The 22,885-nt window shown below is 39.0% G+C and overlaps 2 protein-coding genes across 2 annotated transcripts in view; one reads left to right on the forward strand and one right to left on the reverse strand.

Annotated features, from left to right (window-relative positions):
• Nucleotides 1-22,885, forward strand: part of cdkal1 (CDK5 regulatory subunit associated protein 1-like 1) — a 344,073-nt gene that overhangs the window by 270,963 nt on the left and 50,225 nt on the right. Inside the window, exons 11-12 of the mRNA XM_082150344.1 lie at nt 13,148-13,328; nt 21,090-21,152. Of these exons, the coding sequence (XP_082006470.1) occupies nt 13,148-13,328; nt 21,090-21,152 (244 nt within the window). The remainder of the gene's footprint in view (nt 1-13,147; nt 13,329-21,089; nt 21,153-22,885) is intronic.
• Nucleotides 1-22,885, reverse strand: part of LOC309484188 (uncharacterized protein) — a 157,480-nt gene that overhangs the window by 87,637 nt on the left and 46,958 nt on the right. The window lies entirely within an intron of this gene.

Raw genomic sequence — 22,885 nt, forward strand, 5'->3', positions numbered from 1 at the left:
GACTGAACCCGTGTGGCCCGCAGAGAGCAGTGCTGCTTCAGAAACCTTCATTTCACTCATCATTTAGAGGCCAGTCCAGCTGCCCTTTAAAACAGCTTCATTATAAGCTACTAACAAAAAACTAGATTGAAGCCATTTAAGAGTGTGATTGTACAGTTTATACAGGACCATCAGAGCAGTATTTATCTAGCATGTTTCTTTAATGTCATCATATTGAACTTGAACTTGTTGAATTGGACTTCCCAATGCTAGAGAGAGAGAGAGAGAGTGTGTGTCTGTGTGTGTGAGAGAGATGATACAGTGTTTTGTCTGGTTGTATCCCAACACTGAGACGAGTGGAGTTATAGAATGAAAGCAGGAGTCAGGACTGGTCGAGAGAGTTTTTGTGCTCAGTCTCCGCAGTAGATGATCCATGTGAACTGACCTTTCTCACTCCCAGATACAGCCACCTGAATCGCCATCTATCTGAAGATTCATCTGTCCTCATCTCTGGCTGCATTCACAGTCCACACACACGCCGCTGACAGACTTAGAGAGGTGTAATTTAAACACATCTGTTCAAATATGAGTTTCAGATCAGGCCAGCTGCTCTACGGCCCAGTGTTTGACAGCTATTGTATCCCTTAAGTCCACACGTTTGGAGCTCTTCTTTAGCTGGTGATGGCGGTGTGTTTGTGCTTGTGTGCAAACAGCAGAACATCAGTTAAAAGAGAGTGAAAGAGAAATGTAAAGTGTTTTATTTGGCTGCATTCCACGTTGAATGTATATGAATCTGTGTGATTTTTCACATCTAGATTGGAGTGGGATCAACCTCTTGTGTCTTATATGTGGGAACATCTGCTCTCTCAGATAGTCAGCTCTACTTTTCTTTTTCAAGTACATAATGAAACACTAGAGCTCTGTCCCAAACCTAGTGACTGCCGACATAGACACTTTAAGGTCAGTATTTTAAAAATAAACTCTATGCATGTAGGTGAATAAAACATTGCATTTGCATTACAGAAAACTAGAACACACACACATGCAGTGTGTTCTTCAATAATTTATGTCTGGAGTTTCTCTCAGACGATTGCACACGTCAGCTCACTAGTGTTTGAACCAGCTATCATCATCATTGGAGCAGACATGTTTAGTTTGTTCATATGTTCAGATATACATTCACTCAATGTTTTAAATCAGCAAAACTCACTTGGGGACCAAAATGTCACCACATTTGGATACATTTGACCTCTGTCTGCTTGCAATGACAGGCAGACAGACTGTTTGTATGTTTAACCTTAAAGCAGTGTTTACACAGTGGACCTTCTTTTGGATTTGGTTGTAATTAAGTCGGCGCAATCTGATTTATGACGTTTGTGCAGATCTGTTAAAAGATTCAGGTTGATGTTTCTCACACATTCTCATTTAGGTTTTGAATCTGTCCTGTCCTCTGCTGTCCTAGTTAGCTGCCTTCCTCATATTTTAACAGCATTTTAAGACATTGAGGATGTGAATGCTGCTTTGAAAGGTGGCAGCCTAATTTTGCTTACAAATTATAATTAATTTCATGAATTGCAGTGGTGCACCGAGTTTAATTTTTCATTTCCATGTTTTGAAATATAAACGATGGCTGTAATAACTTGTTTTCATTACATATTTATTCAAACAAACATTAATGAAGACATCTCTAACAGTTGAGTAAAAATATAATGAATATGTAATCTAGTGCATATATTTATCAAAAATCTCCTCTAGAGAATTTCTTTATGGTTAACTAATGAGTTTACGGCAACTGAATGGGTTTCCTGAGGTATATGTTACATTAAAAGAGCACATTCTCTGTAGTCTGACGAGTAGCCTTAAAAAACTTGAGAATTGTTTGAGAGAATCTTCCTCCCATTCTTAGTGCTTTGTTACTTTTAATATGACAATCTCAATTTTCTAATTATGTCGATTTTGTCACGAAATTCAAACAAATGATGTTTTGGTACTCTTTAGTACAGTAAGACAGGTCACCTCAGTTCAAGCAGCAACACCGATCAAGCACACATGAATGATCATCATCTCTTCTTTAGTACAAAATAAACATGAATGAACAAAAGGAATGTTGAAAGATACAGTACACATTACTCAAATGTAGCATGCCTCATGTAATCGCTAAATCAGTGTTTCAACGGGAAAGATGGCAATAAAACAGCTTGTGAACAATGTCACTTAAAATGTAAGTCATGAGCTAAGGAAAACAAGTTTCAAAAGCATTAAACAGCACACACGTCTGTCACAGCACGACAGGCTAAGCCACGGTAAATACTTACAGTATGCTTTTGTTTGAAGCGCTTAATATAAAGCATTCTCATGTTTTGGACCACTTGGGTCATGCACCTTTCCTGCAGCTGCTCAGTTTTGCTGCGTCCCAATTCACCTACTTATACTATGCCCTAAGAGTATGTACGGTTTTTGTAAAGAAAAAGTACATACTTTTGAGTGTGTGGCAGAAGCTTTCACCCTGCATCCTATCACCATTTAAACTGCCCTGTCAATCATCTTGTCACAGTTCAAATCCTCCACATTCAATTTCATTTAATTTCCTACCGTTTCAGAAATAAATGTAGTAGCACGTTGATCTGCCAGCCATGGGTCTTTCAAGCGGAGAACTCTCCTCCATTTGCAATTTGCATAATGATGCATTTAAAAGTTAATGACCAAATGTATTTTTACAAAAGTTCACAATGCTGTTGTGGATATAATGTGGATAACATTGAATAAATATTTTCCTCGGGATAGTTACTGATTATTAATCACTCAAACCCCTTCATCTGAATTTGTATACACAATATAAAAAAACAGTGATTCAGTGTTCTTTAAGTTTCACATATTATATATATATATATATTTTTTTTTTTTTTTTTTTTGTTCCTTGTCCCACAGTTCAACATCTCACAAAACCTGCAAGGAATTATTGGCACATAGTAAAAGTAAAAATATATAATTAATATAGTAAACTATCAAAAAATGTGCAAATAATATCGATAAATTCATATAGAATATATTAGGGGATAGAATAAAGCAGAGATTGTTTTTGTAAAAAGCCAGAGCTATATAGTATTCTGAGTATACAGATGAAGTATGTTGATGTAGTGACTCCACACAGATTTAGGAATTATGAATTGGCTGGTTGGAAATGCTACTGTTTTTTTGAAACAGCAGCTCTACTGTCAACACTGAAAAATGTAGTTATGTTAGTAGTGTCACTGCTTTTAATTAGTTACTCTACATCACTGTGAAACTGACTGTACTTCAACTGCTATTAAGTTTACGTGTGTGTGTGTGTGTGTGTGTGTGTGTGTGTGTGTGTGTGTGTGTGTGTGTGTGTGTGTGTGTGTGTGTGTGTGTATCAAAACATCACACCTACTCAAATCAGCTGCAACATAAGCTCTTGTTCAGTCTCTGAGAATGAATGTTCAGTGTTTCATCTAACGTTCATGATCATGGATGTGCAGTGAGCTGAATTCTGATTTTAACTAATGGCCTCCATGCTGATGTTCATATGCTTAAACACCCATACTTCGAAGTAAACTCTGGCCTGTTTTATCCAGGTGATATACCATATCTAACCCTTCAGGTGGCAGGAGATCCTGGAGTTACTTCTGCACTGCTGACAGTCAGTGGTGGATAAAGTACCTGAAAGCCACACTTGAGAAAAAGCATAGATATCTTACTAGAAAATTACTTTGGTAGAAGTTAAAGTCACTTTTTAGATTAGTTCTTGAGTAAAAGTTTTAAAGTATGTGATATGTATTGTACTTAGAGGGGACATTGGATGAAATGTGTTGCATTTAGTTAGGTTTCTGAACAGAAGCTCACGAAAGCTGAAAAGAAAACTTGCAACCAATGTGTAATGGGCTGTCTGAAATTGTGTTAATTCATAGTGCATTAACTAATGTAAGAGTCAACTTTAAAATGTATTATTACATGTTGAAATTAACAATGAACAATACTTTTATTAACCTTAATTATACAAATCGACTCTATTACAACTCTGTCTACAAATCGACTATTGTAAAGTGTTACCATTTCATAAAAATCCAAACAGTCATGCTTAAAGATGGTCGTCTTTAAAGCAGTACTCAGTAGCTTCGGGACTTCTTCGCTGTATTCTCGCTTTTTGCTCGCAGGTTTCTCTATAGAGCTCCCCCCACAGCTTCGGAATAGATATTTGACAACACTGTTGTAAAAACTCGTTGTTGATTCTCAGACACCAGAGGCAATAGATCAACGACATCAAAGCAGACGGGACGTTCTTTAAAACGTCTTCTTCATTCGGGTTCGGACAGCGTGAGGGAGCGCAATAATGACAGCATTTTAGCAGATTTCTTTTGGCCGTAAAGCAATTGTTTACATCGCGAGACCTGATATCACGCGAGACTTCCTGACGCAGCGGCCGGCGGCCCGCCGGCTCAAAGTTGCAAGTGCGTATTTTCCGCTCACGGGCACCAGGGGGGTGCGAAACGACCACCGTTCAACCCGAAATAAGTAATATAACCATTCCAATGACTCCGAAGCTGTTCAGTTAAGGTAAAAAAAGTTACTTAGTTCACCTTTAAATATCTACACAAAGGCCATAGCATTGAAATTAGACGCGTCTAGTATATGTATTCTTTCACACGTTATTTGCTTCTATTTTAGAGCACTTGATGATTATCTAATCAAAATATGTTTTACAGTGATGATAAAAAAGAACTGAATTTGAATGCATTTCTGATTTGTGATGTTTCTGTCGGATGCATGAGGATACAGTTTTACAGGATACAAAGAGGGATACTTTGTCTAGGTGCTATTTCTCTAGCTTTAAATATGCAACCTCACTGGATAATGAATGCATAAAAGCGAACAAATGGATATAAACAAATGGAAATGGATGGTAACAATCATGACATTAAACATTTGGGCCAGACTTGCGTGTGTTTTTGTCACAATGTTTTAACTGCTTTAGGTAAGCAACTAATAGCGTCCTCGCAGCCTTGACGGAAACAATCTGCTGTTCTCCACCAATGCAGCATCTAGTCAACAAAATAATTACTTAATATTGATAGGAAAACATGTACTGTACTGTACACTGTAGACTGCAGTGCCCAGCCTCATGTCACTTGTCAAAACAAACACCATGAGGCATCAGTGATAGTTTTTATTTTGCCTCTAGAGGCCGCTCTCGTACTGCACACTTCTCAGCCACTCCAACAATGGACGCAACCAGGAAAATGAAATCAGCCGCGGTTCTGCAAGCACTTGTTTGCACATGCTTGCTAGAAGTCTGTGTTCTTCCGACTTTATTTTGTAGTAAGTAACGAATATGATTTGGGGAAATGTATCGGAGTAAAAGTATAAATTTTATTTAGGAAATTTAGTGGAGTAAATGTAAAAGTTGACAGAAATATCAGATTCTACCAAAAAAAAACTAAAGTACGAAGTATTATTACTTTGTTACATTACACCATTACACTGCTGACAGTTTCCATCCGTGTATCTTATAAAGTGTGTGAATGATGTGAATATTTAGTATAATTCTGTTGATTATTTGTCAGATAAAAAAACTATGTACTGTACATTGAACATGGAACAGACAGCCAGAAGAAATCCGCTCTTTCTCAGACCTTACTCTATGAAGGAATATGCATGTTATTATCAGATTAACTTACCCCATACAATTTTTCAGCTTGTAATAGTGCAGGACAGTGGTTCGCAACCTTTTTTATTCCAAGGTCCCCCTCCTCTCCAAATCAATACTGCAAGTAATACCATTCTGAATGTGTGGAAAGTCAGCGATCTGAAGGCGGGTCGATGTCATCAGTGAACAGTTCCTCTGTCAGAACAAGCAATCATGTCTGTTTGGAGCGTCTGATGCCCATGTGTACATAAACACCACTGATCCTCACAAACTTCTCCAAAACACGCTTCCTCAGCGAGCATCTGTTATAAGATGCTCACAGTCGAATATTAATTTTGACAACAACTTGAATATATTGAACTGTTCATGCAGACATACAATGTTATAGTGATCAGTGGGTCCAGAGTGCACACGTTCATGGTTTGTTTGCGCCTCAATAATAAACGACTCGCACATGCCTAATGTACGACACTTGTATGTCACTGTAATCGTCTTTACCTTAATTACAATCATCATACATCTATACTTTATTAGCGACACTGATTTTCTTTATCCAAATGAGAAATGTAGTTTGCATATCCTATGTTCATGAAGCGGTTTGGTGTTTTGAGCTGCAATTCAAGTCTGTATTTCACACAGCACGATGAGAAACTGCCTGGGCTGCTCCGAAACAACAACAGAATACGTACGAGAGAGGTGCTGCTTTATTTTTATTTTTTTTAATTTAACGTATTAGAAATAAAATTAATGAATTATATGAATATATTTAAATTAATTTTAAGTTATCAATCGGTCCCCTGGAGGATCACTGAGGCTATCTAGTCGGCCACGGCCCACAGGTTGAAAACCACTGGAGTAGGAGTTTTTAAAAAATAAATAAATATCAACTCATAAAGCATTGTCACTGTTTAATGCGACATAAACTGGTGCTGGTGTTCTTTAGAGCTGTTGACTGGCATGTTGTAGTTAAACTCTGTTCGATTTCCTTCATGTTTAAAGGACAAGTTCGGTATTTTACACTTAAAGCCCTGTTTTCAGATTGTTTCTGATGAAATACAATGGTTAAGATTGAAATTTGGACAAATGCTGCTGGCCCGAGAATTTTCGGTTTCTGTGGTAGCACCTCCACAATGGTTGCATAGGTGCACTGGAATAATCCTTCCTAAAACGCATTAAACTTTTGTTTACAAAGACGTGAAACTCACCGAGTGGTCAGGGGTGTTCACTGATATGCTCACACAAAAATCGCTGCAAAAGATGCTTTCCAACAGGTTTTATCGTAGTTTTTGTCCAACTCCATTGACTTGTATTGGATGAAAAACTACGATAAAACCTGTTGGAAAGCATATTTTGCAGCGATTTTTGTGTGAGCATATCAGTGAACACCCCTGACCACTCTGTGAGTTTCACGTCTTTGTAAATGAAAGTTTAATGCGTTTTAGGAAGGATTATTCCAGTGCACCTATGCAACCATTGTGGAGGTGGGGGGGTGCTACCACAGAAACCGAAAATTCTCGGGCCAGCAGCATTTGTCCAAATTTCAATCTTAACCGTTGTATTTCATCAGAAACGATCTGAAAACAGGGCTTTAAGTGTAAAATACCGAACTTGTCCTTTAACTGATTAGTGTTGATGTGGAAGAACATTGTTCAGGAATAACGTAGATGTACTAACTAAAGGATCTATATCTGTGCTCTCACTACATCTCACTCTTACATATTCATTCCATTTCCAGGAGCCCATAATGGTATAATTTCTGTGAATGCCACTTTTCCATTGTTATTTCCATCTCTGAAGAGGCTTTTCAAAAGGCTCAGAGTTTGACATGACGTCTGCTTACTGCTACATGTTACCTCCTCCATTCACAGCACTGCCGGTGGGCTCCACGTTTCCACTTCACAGCTTGGCCCGCTCCGCTCTAGCTGGGATGCTGGCGGCCCACAGATGGGTAGCGGGGTCCTCCTATGCTGGATGAATGAGTAAATGTTTACCTTCACAGATTGCCTCATCTCTTTTTATCCCTGCTCCTTTTATTTTAGCTGAGTTGTCCCGTTGTTTGCGCCTTCATTTTATCTCGATCACTCTCGTATATCTGTTATGTAAATATACACCTTTGAAAGCAGCCTAACGTCGATAGAAGGGTATTACTCTGCCCCACACCTTCAGAGCCTCTGCAAACAAAGAAATTATAATAATTCACTACAGAGAGTGAATTCCTCTCATAAACCCTTCTAGCCCCACACATGCCAATCTAATTCAAAGTTTGACAATATCCAGAATGTTTTAATTAAAAGGATTTAAGCCCCACTGGGAAACGTTCTGCAGTGATTTTAAGTGCAGGTAGGAATAAAATGTAAACACAGGAGATGAAAATCAGTGTGATCTAGAGCATGGAGTGTGTGTGTTTGAATGTTGAATTCTGTTGAATGCTCTTAGATGAGCCTGGTCTCATCACACATTACCTGAAGGGAAGTTTCTTGAAGGACCTCTCAAGGATTTTCTGTTCAGTGGAATGTATGAATTTAATGAATCCGACAGGTATATCAAGTCCAGTTCTCATGTTCATGTTAGCTCAATCTAACATGGAGTTCATTAGAGTATGAAATAGTACCATCTACAGTCCTCAAGTGCACAGTGGTCCAACTACCCTGCTCGGCATTCCTCTCAACCACAGCACCCTCAATACATAAACACAACAACAGTACATACTGTTAAGCATATACTGTTCAGTGGATAGATATTGGTGTATTTATAAGGATCTTCATGCAGTGTTGTTGAGGAAGCTTCCTTGATGTATTCTTGCAAGACCTGCCAGTGACCCAGGGGAATGAGCACTCCAGCCATGAGGATGAGCTCAACACGTGGCTTCTTCCAGTTTCGTGCCAAACCGTAATTAGATCCACCGCATGAACAGGGGCCAAAAGGTTCTGGAATGAGAGATTGATAGGCTGACACATGCAGAAGAAGCAGTTTTACCCATCCACCAAACCTTGACACCAAAACACACAGTGGGACCTCTCCAAGCTTCATGAAGATCCTATTACTGTCCATTCTGAAGCAGAGTTTGATTGAGTTTCAGGTCTCCTGTTTCTTTTCAGTTTATTCAGCTGGAACTTGCTTTGCTCTGTGGCATTTCTGCTTCCTGAGAAATGGGCCATTATTTGTGTACTTAGTTTTATGTGGCCTTTGGACATTTAGAGGCTTGTTAATGATCACATACTATCAAACAATGTGCCACTTGTCTCGCTGTTTTGTTTCCAATTAAATGTCCACATTCTCTTTTGGCACCACAGTTCACATCAAATGACCTAACAATCAGGGCCTGCTTGGTTGGTGTGTGCCTTTCTGATTGAGTGGCTGATTAACAAACAAGGCCATGTTTGTTTGCCAACATGTACTATTCAAGCTTCTAGGACTGTCATTGTGAAAGCCGTTCCTGTGGCGGCTGCTGTTTATTTTCCTTCAATGCATCTTAACTGCTTTGCAACATTTGCTCTTCTGGATCTCCTCCATGTCGATACCTCTGCCTTTCATGTCAGTGTTTTGTAGTTAAAATCTAGGGCGTTCGCTGGACTGTACCGTTCGAGGGACGGTAGCTGTCAGCAACTGCGACTGTGACCCTGGGAGTGATGCTTTCTAATAAGCCCAAAAATGGAATGGATCGCAATCATGTTCGACAAGCCAACAAAGCATCAAAGGGCCTCCATCTGCCAGCACACACAGAGCAACTATTGTCGGATGGTAGATGCAGAAAGGGGCTGCTTGCTTTAGAGAGAATCGAATTCTGTCATTTGCTTTCTTCTTTTCTTTAGTTTGTTTTTCTCCACAGAAGGATGGAAAGGCTGAAGAGCTGGGAAACATAATGGATTTAGAGGAAAGCAGTCCATTCCACTGGCTCTCCAGTGCATGTTTTTCTCAACGCTCACTGATGAGCTATCAAGAAAGATGAGGAGACCTGATGTGTCTGATTCCTCTAATGCACTTCTAATTTATATTTGTGTCATCCTGAATGTTCAGGTCAATTATGTCCTGAACTAACAGGTTTATTTTATAAGGAAGGACACTGTGCACTTGTTCCAGAAGTGAAACAAGGCCCATTTGATCAGAACCAAATTGACCAAATGCCTGAGTGGTCCCATGTCTACTGCAGTTTTTTTTTCTTTCTTTTTTTTCTTTCCAGTTTGAAATTAACTTGTTAGTGCTAGAAATCAACTATCTCTATGCACTCTATTTCATGATGGCTTGGAACGACATGTGTGTCAACAGTTATGATACCTTCATGAGGCTTTTGTGTCCTTTTTGCAGATTTCTACAAAAAATACTCTTCCTTTTAGTGTGCCATGGAAGACAGGAGCTGATGAGACAGGATAAAACCAGGCCTGACCTTAACTAGTCTCAGGACATTACACATTTTAACAGATTAAGGCATCATCAAGTGCATAACAATGTGCAGTATAGGAATGGTAACTTACTGATTTTGATGGGGTTATTTTTTTTTTTTTTTTATCATTCTCAGGCAAATATCCTCTTTGTTAAGGAATGATTTTCTGTTTTTCAATACTGATCCTTCATCTTCCATCATGATGTGAAGTAGTTTGTTAGCTGTTTGTTGTTGCTGATGTACACCTCCTGATGGCTTCTTTTGCCACGTACACACTGCAGCTAAATGCGGTTGTCAAGTCACCTTTTAATGCTTAATCCTGCTCTGTACACACACAGTTCAGTAATTTACGGAAAGTGACAACTGCATTCTACAACCAAATTAACTCCTGAAAATTGCATGTATTGACAACCACATTTACAAAAATTCTACTCAGTGTGTGTGGAACTAAACTGAATAACTATTTGTTAATGATCTAGGCTACAACGAGAGATGTGATAAATGACAGACGAGAAATACATCTGATGCACATTAAAATAAATATTTTGTATGTGCGGTTCAAGAAATCAGAGAAAGTGGTACAAGCCTTGATTTATTTGTGTTGCTAGATCTTGCAAGCAAATCAGTGAACAAGAACAAGCCCATAAAAAAAATGAAACAAATGGAAATGCTTTATGCTGAAAATAAGAAATTTTGCTGCCCGCCTCTGCTCAACTTATTAACTCCATAAATGTGATTGCCGTATGAGCCAAGCTTAAACAACAAGCCCAAAAACTCTTATAATGCAACACTGTGAGCACTCTCTGTAAAACATGAACAAAACACGATGCCTCTGGGGACTGTGCTTTCGTAAAAATTTCTGAACACAGCAAATCTTTTGTAACTGTAATATCACTTTAGTCAGAATAGCTGATACCAAAGATGCCACAATGTTGCTATGGTTACCACGGTGTCAATAATCACCGTTGCGGGAGTTAGTCACAATCCGTACACACATGGAACGATAATTTAGGGGAAATAGTCCTGCATTTAAAAGCGATTGTCACTCCTAAAACGTTACAGTGTGTACGTGGCCTTTGTGAATTACCTTTGGTGCTAAAGCCTTGCATATTACTTGGAATGGAGTTGCTGAGGCAAAAGAGAAATGGTATGAAAAGAAAAGCAACAGAATACATATTAGTGGCCCCGGCTAACACCTGAACCCTCTCCACCATGCCCATCAGTGACTCTTCCTTTGGAAAGGGTGAGACGCATTACTGCCTACAAGTCCTTGTGAATAATGAAGGCCAGTGCTAGAGATATATCAATAAGTCCAGGGTTATCTGCCAGAAACGTAAGGAAGAACCCTAACGCGATTAAGAATGTGCATTATGTGCATTTCACATATGAATGTGCATTTCAGGGAGGGCGTTCTTGAGACAACAGGCACTGTTCTGTGCGGATGGGCGGCCGGAGCGTGTTAAGGGTTTTCCTGTTAGAACGGTGTCGTGTTAGCGGCCCCTAAGTTAATAACTAATGATCTTCGCAACGGAAGTGAATCAATCAATCAAAACTAACTTTAGCTGGACAATAACTTTATCCTAGAGCTGTTGTAAAGCCTAAACAATCTGTTACGGTAATTTCCTATTATCATTGTATAGCTGCTTTGAAACAATACATAGTTAAAAGCGCTATATAAATGGTGACTTGACATTATTGTGGGACTTGACCAAAGAGAGGAGATAAATATATGTGTGGAAGTGAGAGTTATGGCAGCACCGTGGCTAGGTAATGGAATAATATCATGGGGAAAGAAGATCTACAGCACCAGATATCAGGAAATAGAGTGATTGTGTTTCATTGATGGCACAGCCATTTGTCATTTCCTCGACATGTTTAGGCCATCAATCACCAGTGCCTCAAGTGTTTCAGATGTCATGTAAGAATATAAATTTTGCGCATTAATTTTTACCTCCAGCCTTTTTTCTAGATTCTCACTTAGATATTTTGAGCACTTTCCACAAACTTAGAAACTTAAAATGATCTGAATCCTTCCTGTTCAGGGTTCATGCATTTATGGCTGATGAATGCCATCCATGTTTTCCAAAAGTTGACGCATACGAACAAGTCCAGTACAGACTACATAGGACTTCCTGTCAACCAAGCAACTCGTTTGGAAGGCAGTTTCCAAGTTGGTTTGTTTCCTGTTGGCTAAAAGATCAATGATAAGAGAATGCATGCACAAAGAAATCAATGAACCAATTTCTTTGCAGAGGTCCTAATTTAATCAGAGTGGAAGTCAGTAGTTGATGGTTATTGAAGCTGCTAATAAGGTTATTGAGACCTGTGTGAGAACACACACAATCACATTTACTCGCTACATTGACTGCATTTTGTTGCACGGACAATTTGCACACCGGTTCGAGTGCTCTAAGTTGATGCTGTAAAGATTGTTCCCATGATGCTACTTGTGTGGTAAAGGGTTTTTATTTAACACTTCGCATGTTTATTTCATCATTCATTACACTGTTACGCTATAAGACAGTGATTTGTTCTGTGTCTGTACCCATGAATATTTATTAAAAGGGAAAGAATTGCTGTACAAAAAGCCTTTATTTAAAATTATTTATATAGTTTGTATAATAAACCAAAACCAAACTGTAACTCTATAGTAAGTACATGTAGTTAGTCCTTGTTACATATGTTGCATGTACTTAACATAGTAAATTATGTATAATTACATGCAACTAACCCTCAACCAAATCCTCATCCTACCCTAACCCTATAGTAAGTACATGCAGTTGCTTAATATTACTCAGTACTTAAATGTATAATCACACTGTAACAATGACACCTTAATATAAAGTGTAACCTTTATTTAATATTACCTGGTACTTATTTGAGTAAGTACAATGTAACTTTGTCACCTTAAAATAAAGTGTAACCATTTATTGGTATTATTGGTATTATTGTTGTTATTTTTATTTATTTTGTAGAGATAACATTGTTAAATTATTGTATACTATTAATTAAAATGTTATTGTTATTATGATTATATTAAAATGATATTACTTCTGAGTTTGCCATGCCCTTGATGCGTTAAATAAATAAATAAATAAATGTCTTGTGTCCGACTCCTGTAGGGTTCCAGGCATTACTATTGCCACTGACATCATCTGCGGCTTCCCAGGTGAGACGGATGAGGACTTTGAGCAGACAATGGAACTCGTGAGGCAGTACTGCTTTCCCAGCCTCTTTATCAACCAGTTCTACCCACGACCTGGAACTCCAGCGGCCAAGATGGAACAGATTCCAGCACACATGGTGAGATGATAACAAGTGTACCCACTCATGCTCAGTTTTGTTTATTATAAAAGTAAATGTAAGAGAACAGATCTAGAAATAGAGAACAGATCTGCACCGATAAAATAAATAAAAACTCATGATTATACTTGTCTCATACTAAACTCTAAACTCATGATCATAAAGGAGTCGTCCATTTAAAAGTTTTACTCATAAATAAAACATGATCAGTAAATGTAATAAATCAATAAATGAAAGGAATTGATCAGGAGTATTTTTCATGAGTGTTCCTAATCCTACATTATTATAAATCAAATTCGATATGCAAAACACCTTTAGCTGAACACAACTCTTTTTACCTTACTCATATTTAATTTCTTCTTCAGAATATTCAAAGAGGTTCATTCAATGTGAAGCTCTTACGAGAATACTGTATAGTGTATATATAGTCTTCATGTACATCTCATACTGATGCTCTGTTGTATCTCTCTTTCCCACGTGTTCACTCGCTCACTCAAACTCACTTGTTCACTTATTTAATTAGTTTTAATTTCTTATTTAACTATTGTTTTCCTAAGGATTATTATTAGGACCCAAGTCTCAAGGGGGTGGAGGCCCAATTTTGATCTTGTTATCATCTTGGACACATACAAGAACGGATTTGTATGGAACTCGGTACACATATAGATCTCATCAGTCCGAACTACTGCACTGTATATCATTAGCTCTGCCCAACAGGAAGTCGACTATTTAGGGTTGTTTGAAAAACGCTTGAAGCATGAAGCCAAAACATTGAGGATGCTAAATTGCAAGTGGATTTTTACAGTTTGGCTGTGACAATGACGTTGTACACAGTTTGAAACTGCAGCACGCGAGCTTAGAATAAACAGACCATTAGTATTCGTTGGTGTGGATGCAAATATAGTTATAGTTATCTTTATAGTTATCGTTCTTGGTGGGAACGGCAATTAAGAGTGAAATGCAGCATATTTAAGAGCGTGTGAATTTCCAATGGCTTTTTAGGCTTCCGGCATTACACTGTTGAAATGTTGTAATGACAGGCCGAGTTTATGCTGAAGATGTAATAATATCAAATCCGATTGCCCATAATAGATTGCTGAGGATGAAGTATGGCCTGTTTCTGGACTAACATACAATATGCAGCACTGGTTATAGTACCAGGACCCATACTCAATCACCCTACCTGTTAACAAATGCTTCCAGACAACAGGTAAATCCGAATCTTCCTGTCAATTACTCTTCATTATGTAATGCAGCTGTTGGAAGACGTCTCCCAGATGTGATGGCCTTATGGAGTTTCTCAGCGATTAGACCCCACTGAAACAATTAAACTGACTAATGAAGCTCAAACTATCAGAGAAAGAGTGGCTTCACACATGGGGATTCCTGTAGGTTTTTCTATCCATATTTGAACAGTTTAGCTGCCTTCATCGATTTAGTGCAGCAAAACCTGTCAGATGTAAAGAACTCTTCTATTGTTTTTTGTGTCTCAGTTGTTGGTGTGGCTCTCGTTATTATCAACACATTCTCAGTGTTAATGTGTGCTCCCGTAAAAATTGTCTCCTGGACTCGTTCCTGAAGTCCGAGTGTTTTCACTCTCCTTTTGTTTGACTTGCTGATGTGTAACTATCACAGTCAGTGTTTCTGCTCTCACCACCGAGATCATCTTTCATCTAACGTCCTGCATGTTTCTTTTATAAAAGCTTCTTCATATGTCATTCCTTTTGTTGCCTCTCCCTCTGAGGTGATCGCACACTGCCTCTCCAGCACAGATCGATCCATCCCACGTTACAGGAACCTTCAGTAATGTAAAACATCAGTGATCCGAGGAACTGAATGGTGATTAACCCTAATGAAGATGGGATTGCCCATTTCTGAGAATCCGTTCAATTCCTTTATGCTGTTTTTGCACTGTCTATTTATCTAGGTAATGAAGATCATTTTTGCAAGCAGTGGCCCAATCTGATGTCTTCTGTGTCAGATTGATCTTCCTGATATTAAAGATTGTGATAGATTGTAGATGGGGTTCCTACCTATGCATGAGACTCCTCACTCATGTTGTGGGTCAGAACCCTTAGTTATTCCTGCTCTTCTTGGCTCTAGTATGTAGGGAAAGATTTCATCATGACAGCAGGGTCAATGTTGCTGTAGCTGCGGGAGCATGGAGGTTTGATGGAGGGTCTTGTGGGATCTCCCGGACCCACCTGGTGCACCTGCTACATCCGCACAGGGACGTCCCTCTACCAGACCCATCAGAGATAGTCAGCTCTGGCAGGACGGCGCATTAATAATACTTCCAGATGTCTGCCTGGGACCGAACGATCTGGGTCGAGTTTGCCAGGGGCCACGGGATGGTTGGGCGCTTTGGTTTCTTAGCACGTTTATCTCATAGTTGAGGTCCAGCCGCCACAGCGTGATGAATGGCTTGGTCTGAGTAATGGATTGCTTTGTGTTATCAGCGCTGAATGGTCGCTCAGGCCGAGGAGATCTGGCATGCAGGCAGAGCTGGAAAAACTGGGAGCCTCCAGAACAGCATAATTACTCCCACATGAGGGAAGGGTTAGTGGAGATAAATTGGAATGATCTCTTGGAATGTTGCTCTTACTAGCTGGACAGGTGTTTACCTTGACAGCTCGTCTGCCTTGGCGGCTTGTCTGTAACCAGGGGAAATTAAGGCAGCATCCTAGAGTCAAAGTTAGAGGGATTTGGATTCAAAGCTTCTGCCAGTTTTTCTGAGCATTCCTGCGCAGGGATCAGTAAGGAATACCCAGCACATGTGAAAACAAATTCATCTTAAAACAAAGACAGATGGGCAAGGCCTGGAGCGACCAATGTCAGCTTCATGGGGAAAACAGGAGCAAAACAACAACTAAACTGGTGTCGCTTAGACAAAACAGACTTCCCAGTTCCAAATCATTTAGCCATTTTTCAGTCACCGTGAAGAAACATCTCCTCCAGAGCTACAGCTTGCTTGTTATCTTTCCCGTGCGTCATCTCAGACTATATTTTAAGCCGTTTCTGGCTTGTCTCAGATGGACTGATGTGAGTGAAGCAGTAGATCCTGAGGTCTTGTTCAACACAACATGTACACCGCATGTTTCAATGCTTGTCAAGTGTATTGTTCAAGGCCTGTTTCTCACCTTGTAATTAATGCTATATTCACAATGGAATATTAATGTACTGCTCACTGCACAAACTGAGTACTGCTTATTGTGTTTACAACTACTACACTACCTATTAAAAGTTTTTGAAAAATAATTTTATTCAACAAGGATGCATTAAATTGATCAGAAGTGACAGTAAATATATTTATAATGTTACAAAATGATATTATATTTCAAATAAATGCTGTTCTTTTTAACTTTATTCATCAAAGAATCTTGAAAAAAAATGTATCACGGTATCCACAAATATATGAAGCATCACTACATCATTTAATTTACATTTTAAATATATATTCATAATGAAAGTTTAAATTGTAATATTTTTTCACAATTTTAGTGTTTTTACTGTGTTTTTGTCTAATAAATGCAGCCTTGGTGAGTAGAAGTGACTTGATGAAATGATGAACATTTCAAACAGCAGTTTGCTACATTATCACATAACGTTATCCTGTAGATCGACCTGTAGAGCATGATGCTAGCAACACCATGCTCAACAAGTAATATGTTCAACACACATGTATAAACAAAAATGAGAAATGTAGCATGAATGCAGTGTAAGTCACTGTAGTGACGTGACTTCGCATTTATTCCGCAGCAGTAGCAATTATCATCATTGAAATATAAATGGTTACTTTCAATTTTAAAGTAATGTTAAAACGTTAAAAGTCAGTTAGTATTATTTCATTGTCATCACACAAGAAATTGAAGTTAAATTTAAGTGCAGTAAGTGGATAGAGTGTTCCTCACTATGTGCTCTGTTGTATGCCGTTCATTTTTGTAGCTTTGTAGCTTTCCTGTAGCTCAAACAGTAGAGCGTTGGCACTTGCAACGCCAAGGTCATGGGTTCGATTCCTAGGGAAAACAAGAACTGATAAGAATGTAAATGTGTACCTTGAAATGCAATGTAAGTCGCTTTGGATAAAAGTGTCTGCCAAATGCATAAATGCAAATGTAAATGTCATTTTGGCCATAGCAGTAGGTCATCTGGGTTTTCACTGCACACAGAAAATATACAATAATACTGTAGGAGCCAAGAGCAGTATACCAAAGACTCGTCCTGGGATGGCGGATGTGTCCGTTATGTCCACTGTTGTGATGTTGTTGTTGTTGTTGTTTTTTGTCTATGTGAGCAGTGAATCAAGCAACTGGACAGTTTATGAGGTGCCATCTTTCATAGTTGTTGAGGTGTCAGAGGCACATTCGTATTGGATTTATGAATACCAATTTGCTTCTATTGTATCTCCATTTGCCTGAGACGTTTTCACACTCTGTGCAAAATGATGTGTTTGCAGTGGTGGAGCGGTTTGTCTTCATACTCTTTATACACAGGGACACAGCAGAGGAGGAACCTGAGGTGTAGAACTGTGTGGAAATGTATCAATTTCCTGCAGTACTACACCACAAGATAAGATTGTGTCATTTAGACCTGCTTGAGTCAAATGTAAACCCTTCGAAAACCCTACAGTGACCTTTGTCCATCTTGCCATTGTCCTTCATCTGTGAGGCTGAGCTATGACTTCAAATAAAGGGAAAAAATTGGTTCTTTGGCTTATCGAGATGATTTTTCACCTCAGCTTGCTGCTTTGAGGCTGGTGTAATCTCAGGACTGCGGCCCAAATAGGCTGAAATATTGAGTCTCTCGAGGTCACTCTGGGGTTCATCTTTTTTGATCAAATTTCAGTTACTATTTTTCTGCCGAATGAAGATGTGTGATTTGAGGAGTGCGAGTGTATTCTCTGAAGGCCTCCATCTTGGTTATCTGAGATTTCGCTAACCTCTTGCCTCCTCTCTCATCCTCTCTCTCTCTCGGCCCAGTCGTGCAAATCAGACCTCCAGAAGGTGTGCTGCAGGACCAAAGATCACTCCACAATTGATTGAGTTGACTCAAAATGGCACACATTTCCACACAGTTGCAACTAAAATGATTAATTCCCAATACAAATGGATTGTTAACTTTAACATTTTACAAATGTAATTTAATTTGACGTAATAAATGAAGTGCAGATGACAATTAAGTCAATTAAAGAAATGTTTTGCTTTAGCTCCTTTTAATTAAGCAAACTTAGAGAGACATGGATGTCACGGGACGACAGGCATCATTAGGCAGGTGTGAATTTCAATAATGTGCGTCTGACAGTGAGATGAAGATGTTGTGAAATGTTCTTGACTTGGAACAATACGTTTGTGACCGTTTTGTTATTTGTGCTGATTGGTGTCAGTCAGATTAGACAGATGCAGATCAAACCAGTGGTTATTTGAATCATTTTCAACAGGACACTAATTTTCTCAGCAGCACGTGCTTCAACAGACATAACAAACCACAGCGACAATGTTTAAATTGAGATTTGATTGATTGACAGTTTGACTTATATCTGGTTTTACATCAATCATGTCAAAATCTAGTGTAAAAAAAAACAACAAAAAACAAGTGGATAAATATGTACTGTAGTGTCACAGTTCTGCAAGAGATAGGACCCAGACGCAAATGAGCAGACAGGGGTTTTTATTAACAAGACTGAAGACTTGAGATAACAGGGAGAGTGAAGCGTAAACCACAGTTCAAACAGTAGGGCAGGGCAGACGACAGGCAGGACCACTGAGACGTCAGTAAGATGGTGATGGCTTGAGTGCAATAGAGGCAGCTCCAAAGCGAAGACCAGACAGGAAGACAAGGAACTCGTAGCTCGATGTAGATCTCAGATGTTGCACCAGTCTTGCCGCCAGGTAGAGGCTCACAGAACCAGAGGCTTGAAACAAGAGTTAGATAGCTCTCATTCTAGGGCGTCATATACTGACACTTTTGACATTTCGTCTACATCCAACGCACATGGCACCCTTTAGCGTCAATATGACACGCACAGAGCTTTGTTCGGTTATGGGTAGGTTTAGGTCTGGGGTAGGGTTAGGGTTAGGGTTAGACCGCTAGGAGGTGCCTTCTGGCCCATATCTATCTGCGTCTCATATTGACGCTAAAGGGTGCCATGTGCGTTGGATGTAGACGAAATGTCAAAAGCGTCAGTATATGACGCCTTGGGATGAGATCGGGCTGTTAAGAGTCAGTGGCCAGGGAACTCGGGATACAGGGCAGGAACACACAGAAGAACATACAAGTCAAGACAGACCAGATAAAAGCAACAATAAAGATAATCAAAACTAAGCTGATAAGATCAATGACTAGAGAAACAAAAGGTAGATAAAAATAAAAAAGTAAACTAATGAAAAAAGTAAAAAACGAAGATCTAAGATAAAAAAAAACTGGAGTTGCTAAAGAGAAGCAAGACTTCCACTTGACAGGGAAAATAAGAACTGAAGAAAATAACTAAAAATAAAATTCTAAAACAAAAGAGAACTCAAACTAGATCATAAAGCACAAAAGCTAAAGCTAAGCAAAACAAAATAGTAACAAGGATAATCTGATATTAGGATAATTTCAAGAGCACAAACCAGAAAACCCCACAAAGTGCATACACAAAATGAACCAGCGAAGACATGAGGGAAAGAGGCACAATATAAAGGGACCAGAGCACATGAGGATCAGTTGAGCACAATTAGTGTAACGAGGACAAGACATGGACTAAGCAAGGGGGCGTGGTAACAGGAAACAAGGAGGCAGGACATGAGGAGCACATGGCAAACACAGACCAAGACGGAGCCATGTGCTCAAACACAAGACAAACATAGAAACATGAAACCAAGACAACACAGACAAGGCTGCCAGGGCAGAACCCTGACACTGTAGTTGACATGAAATACTTAATAAATGTGACATTCTATACCAATTTATAGCTGGAGCTATATTGACCGCAAAATCTACCAACCCAAATTGAAGTAATGATCAACATTTAAAATATATTCAGTGTTCAGTCTACTGTAGTCTTGAATGGTGACATCCTTTCTTTCTTTCTTTCTTTCTTTCTTTCTTTCTTTCTTTCTTTCTTTCTTTCTTTCTTTCTTTCTTTCTTTCTTAATTGCTCATGTCATTGTAGAATTGAATTTAAAAAAAATTCTTCAACTTTGTGATGTGAAATCACTCATGAATCATATATGTGATGTCTATATTGTAGATGCTAGGCTTGTTCGACTTGAACCGGCGCTGCACAAACCAATGGGTGAATTACATCAAAATACCGCAAGAGCGAATAGAGAGCAGACGGCTCCTTATGCTTTTGAATTGCTCTCGCGGTACTTTGATGTCATAAACCGATCGGTCTGTGCAGCGCCGGTTCAAGTCGAACAAGCCTAAATTCTCTTCGAAAATTCTCTTCACGTCCCCATTGGCTGTAAAACATGACTAATCTTCAACTAGACGCTGAATAATTGCTCATAATTAACTGCATTAAAATCCATCATTCATCTCCTCGGTGCTCAGTGTTTGCATTTCATTACAAATTAAGGACCTATAGGCTTTTATAGGCACTACAGAAACAGAGGTCTTGAGGGCAGATATCCTCATTTTCTTCTCTTTAAGTGTTTGCTTGCTTCATTCCACTGTCTGATGTCTTCATGTCATTTTAGTTGGCCTTCAGATCATTTTTTGACTCTCTATGTTATTTTCTTTAATTAATATTGGTGTGTTGTTGTTTTTCCACTTTCACAGAAAAAACAAAGAACCAAAGATCTCTCCGCTCTCTTCCACTCATACAACCCTTATGACCACAAGGTAAGAGAAAACTGTGTTTTAAGATATATTAAAATATATAATTGTTGTTGTTTTACAATTTTTTTTTTTTTTATGTGTATTACAGTGATTTTATTACTAAACAAAAGCTAAGATTAGAAAGATGATTATGAATAGTAGAGTGATGTTGGACAGGAACAGGAAGTTGTGTTGGCCCTCCAGCACTGTTTTAATGACATCATTAAAGTTCCAGCAGAGCCCAGCCCTTGTGGGCTCTATCACAGAAAGTCAAAATCCAGCATCAGTCCAGTTAGTGGCTCTGAATGTTCTCGTCACATTTCTGATGCCACATTACTGTAACTAATCAGAGCTGCACTGATTAGTGCATTTCAGCCGCCTGAGAAAATGGTTAGAGAAGCTCTTAATTAACAAAAGAGCACTGCAGTGCTGCTAAGAGAGATGTTTTTAATATTTCATGCTTTCAGCTTCTATAAATGTCATTGGGATTGCCAGCTCCCTGCTTCAGTGGACGTTGATCTGTGTTTTATGCATGAAGGTGATGCATTAAGCAGCTAGCAATGAAATAAACACCAATATAATGTTTGATGGCCAAAAATCAATAATGAATGTTGATTTAAAAATATACAATGGTTATTTTTGTCCAGCTTCAGACCAGTGCTGACAGACAATAAGTCTAGTATTAGCCAATACAGCTACTGCACATGGTGCATCTCTTCCTAGATCTTTTATTTCTTCCTTGATGAGTCTACTGTCCTTTAACCTGCTTTACACAAAACTCTTAGACTCTTAAAAAAAGCTTAGATACACACATATTTATGTAGTAAAATGCTCACCAAAGGAAGATATTGGGCCCTATCATATACCCGGCGCAATGCGGCAAGTATGTTTTGCTAGTTTCAGCCCAATGCAGTTTCTTTTTTCACATCCTGGACCACGTTGTTTAAATGGCAAATGCATTTGCGTTTGCCATTTCTGAAAATGAGGTGTGTTCAGGCACATTGTTGCTGTTTTGAGGCAACTGAAATAGACTGCGAACTGAGACCTGGTCTAAAGCCAATTGCGCTATTTTATTTATTTTTTGTTATTTTACAGAGTGCGTTAGTAATGTGTGCCTATAGGCGGATCCACAACGCACGTCTACTTTGTCCCGTAGATGGTCTGCTTGTGTGCTTTAACCTCGCGCACGAGCAGATCCGTTTCCTCGCTAGAGAAGCGTTCAGTTTTTCCGCTTGCAAATTCCGCCATGTAAATAGCGAATCCGCCATGGCATGAGCGCAACTGGCTTTTAAAGGGAATGGGAGATGAGACTCTGATTGGTTTATTGTACGTTACGGCCAAAACACACCCATTACTCATTAAGAGAATGCGCCCACCATTTTTCCCGTCATTAAACTAGCAAAAGTGGATTCGGACACGCCCTAAGTGCAATTTGCGCCATGCGCTTTAGATCCTGCGCTTAGATCGTTAAAATAGGGCTCATAGTCTGTACAATAAGACAGGATAAATGTGTACTTTGGTTTTATAGAAGATACTGTGAATCCCTCACTTTCAGTGGTGTCTATCTGTAACATACATGATGACGATAAATAGTCAACATCTGAGTAGTGATCGCTCTTCTGATGGGATCGTGATCTTTGGCATGATGCTTTAGTCAGTTTTTACCCTCCAAATAAAACTTGGAGTCAGATTTAGTGTTCACAGAAAGGTTCAGAATACATATTTGCTGATGTAAGTTAACCGGACAGACATCTTCA

The sequence above is a fragment of the Leuciscus leuciscus genome (assembly GCF_965113295.1).
Source record: "Leuciscus leuciscus genome assembly, chromosome: 20".
NCBI classification, from domain to species: Eukaryota; Metazoa; Chordata; class Actinopteri; order Cypriniformes; family Leuciscidae; genus Leuciscus; species Leuciscus leuciscus.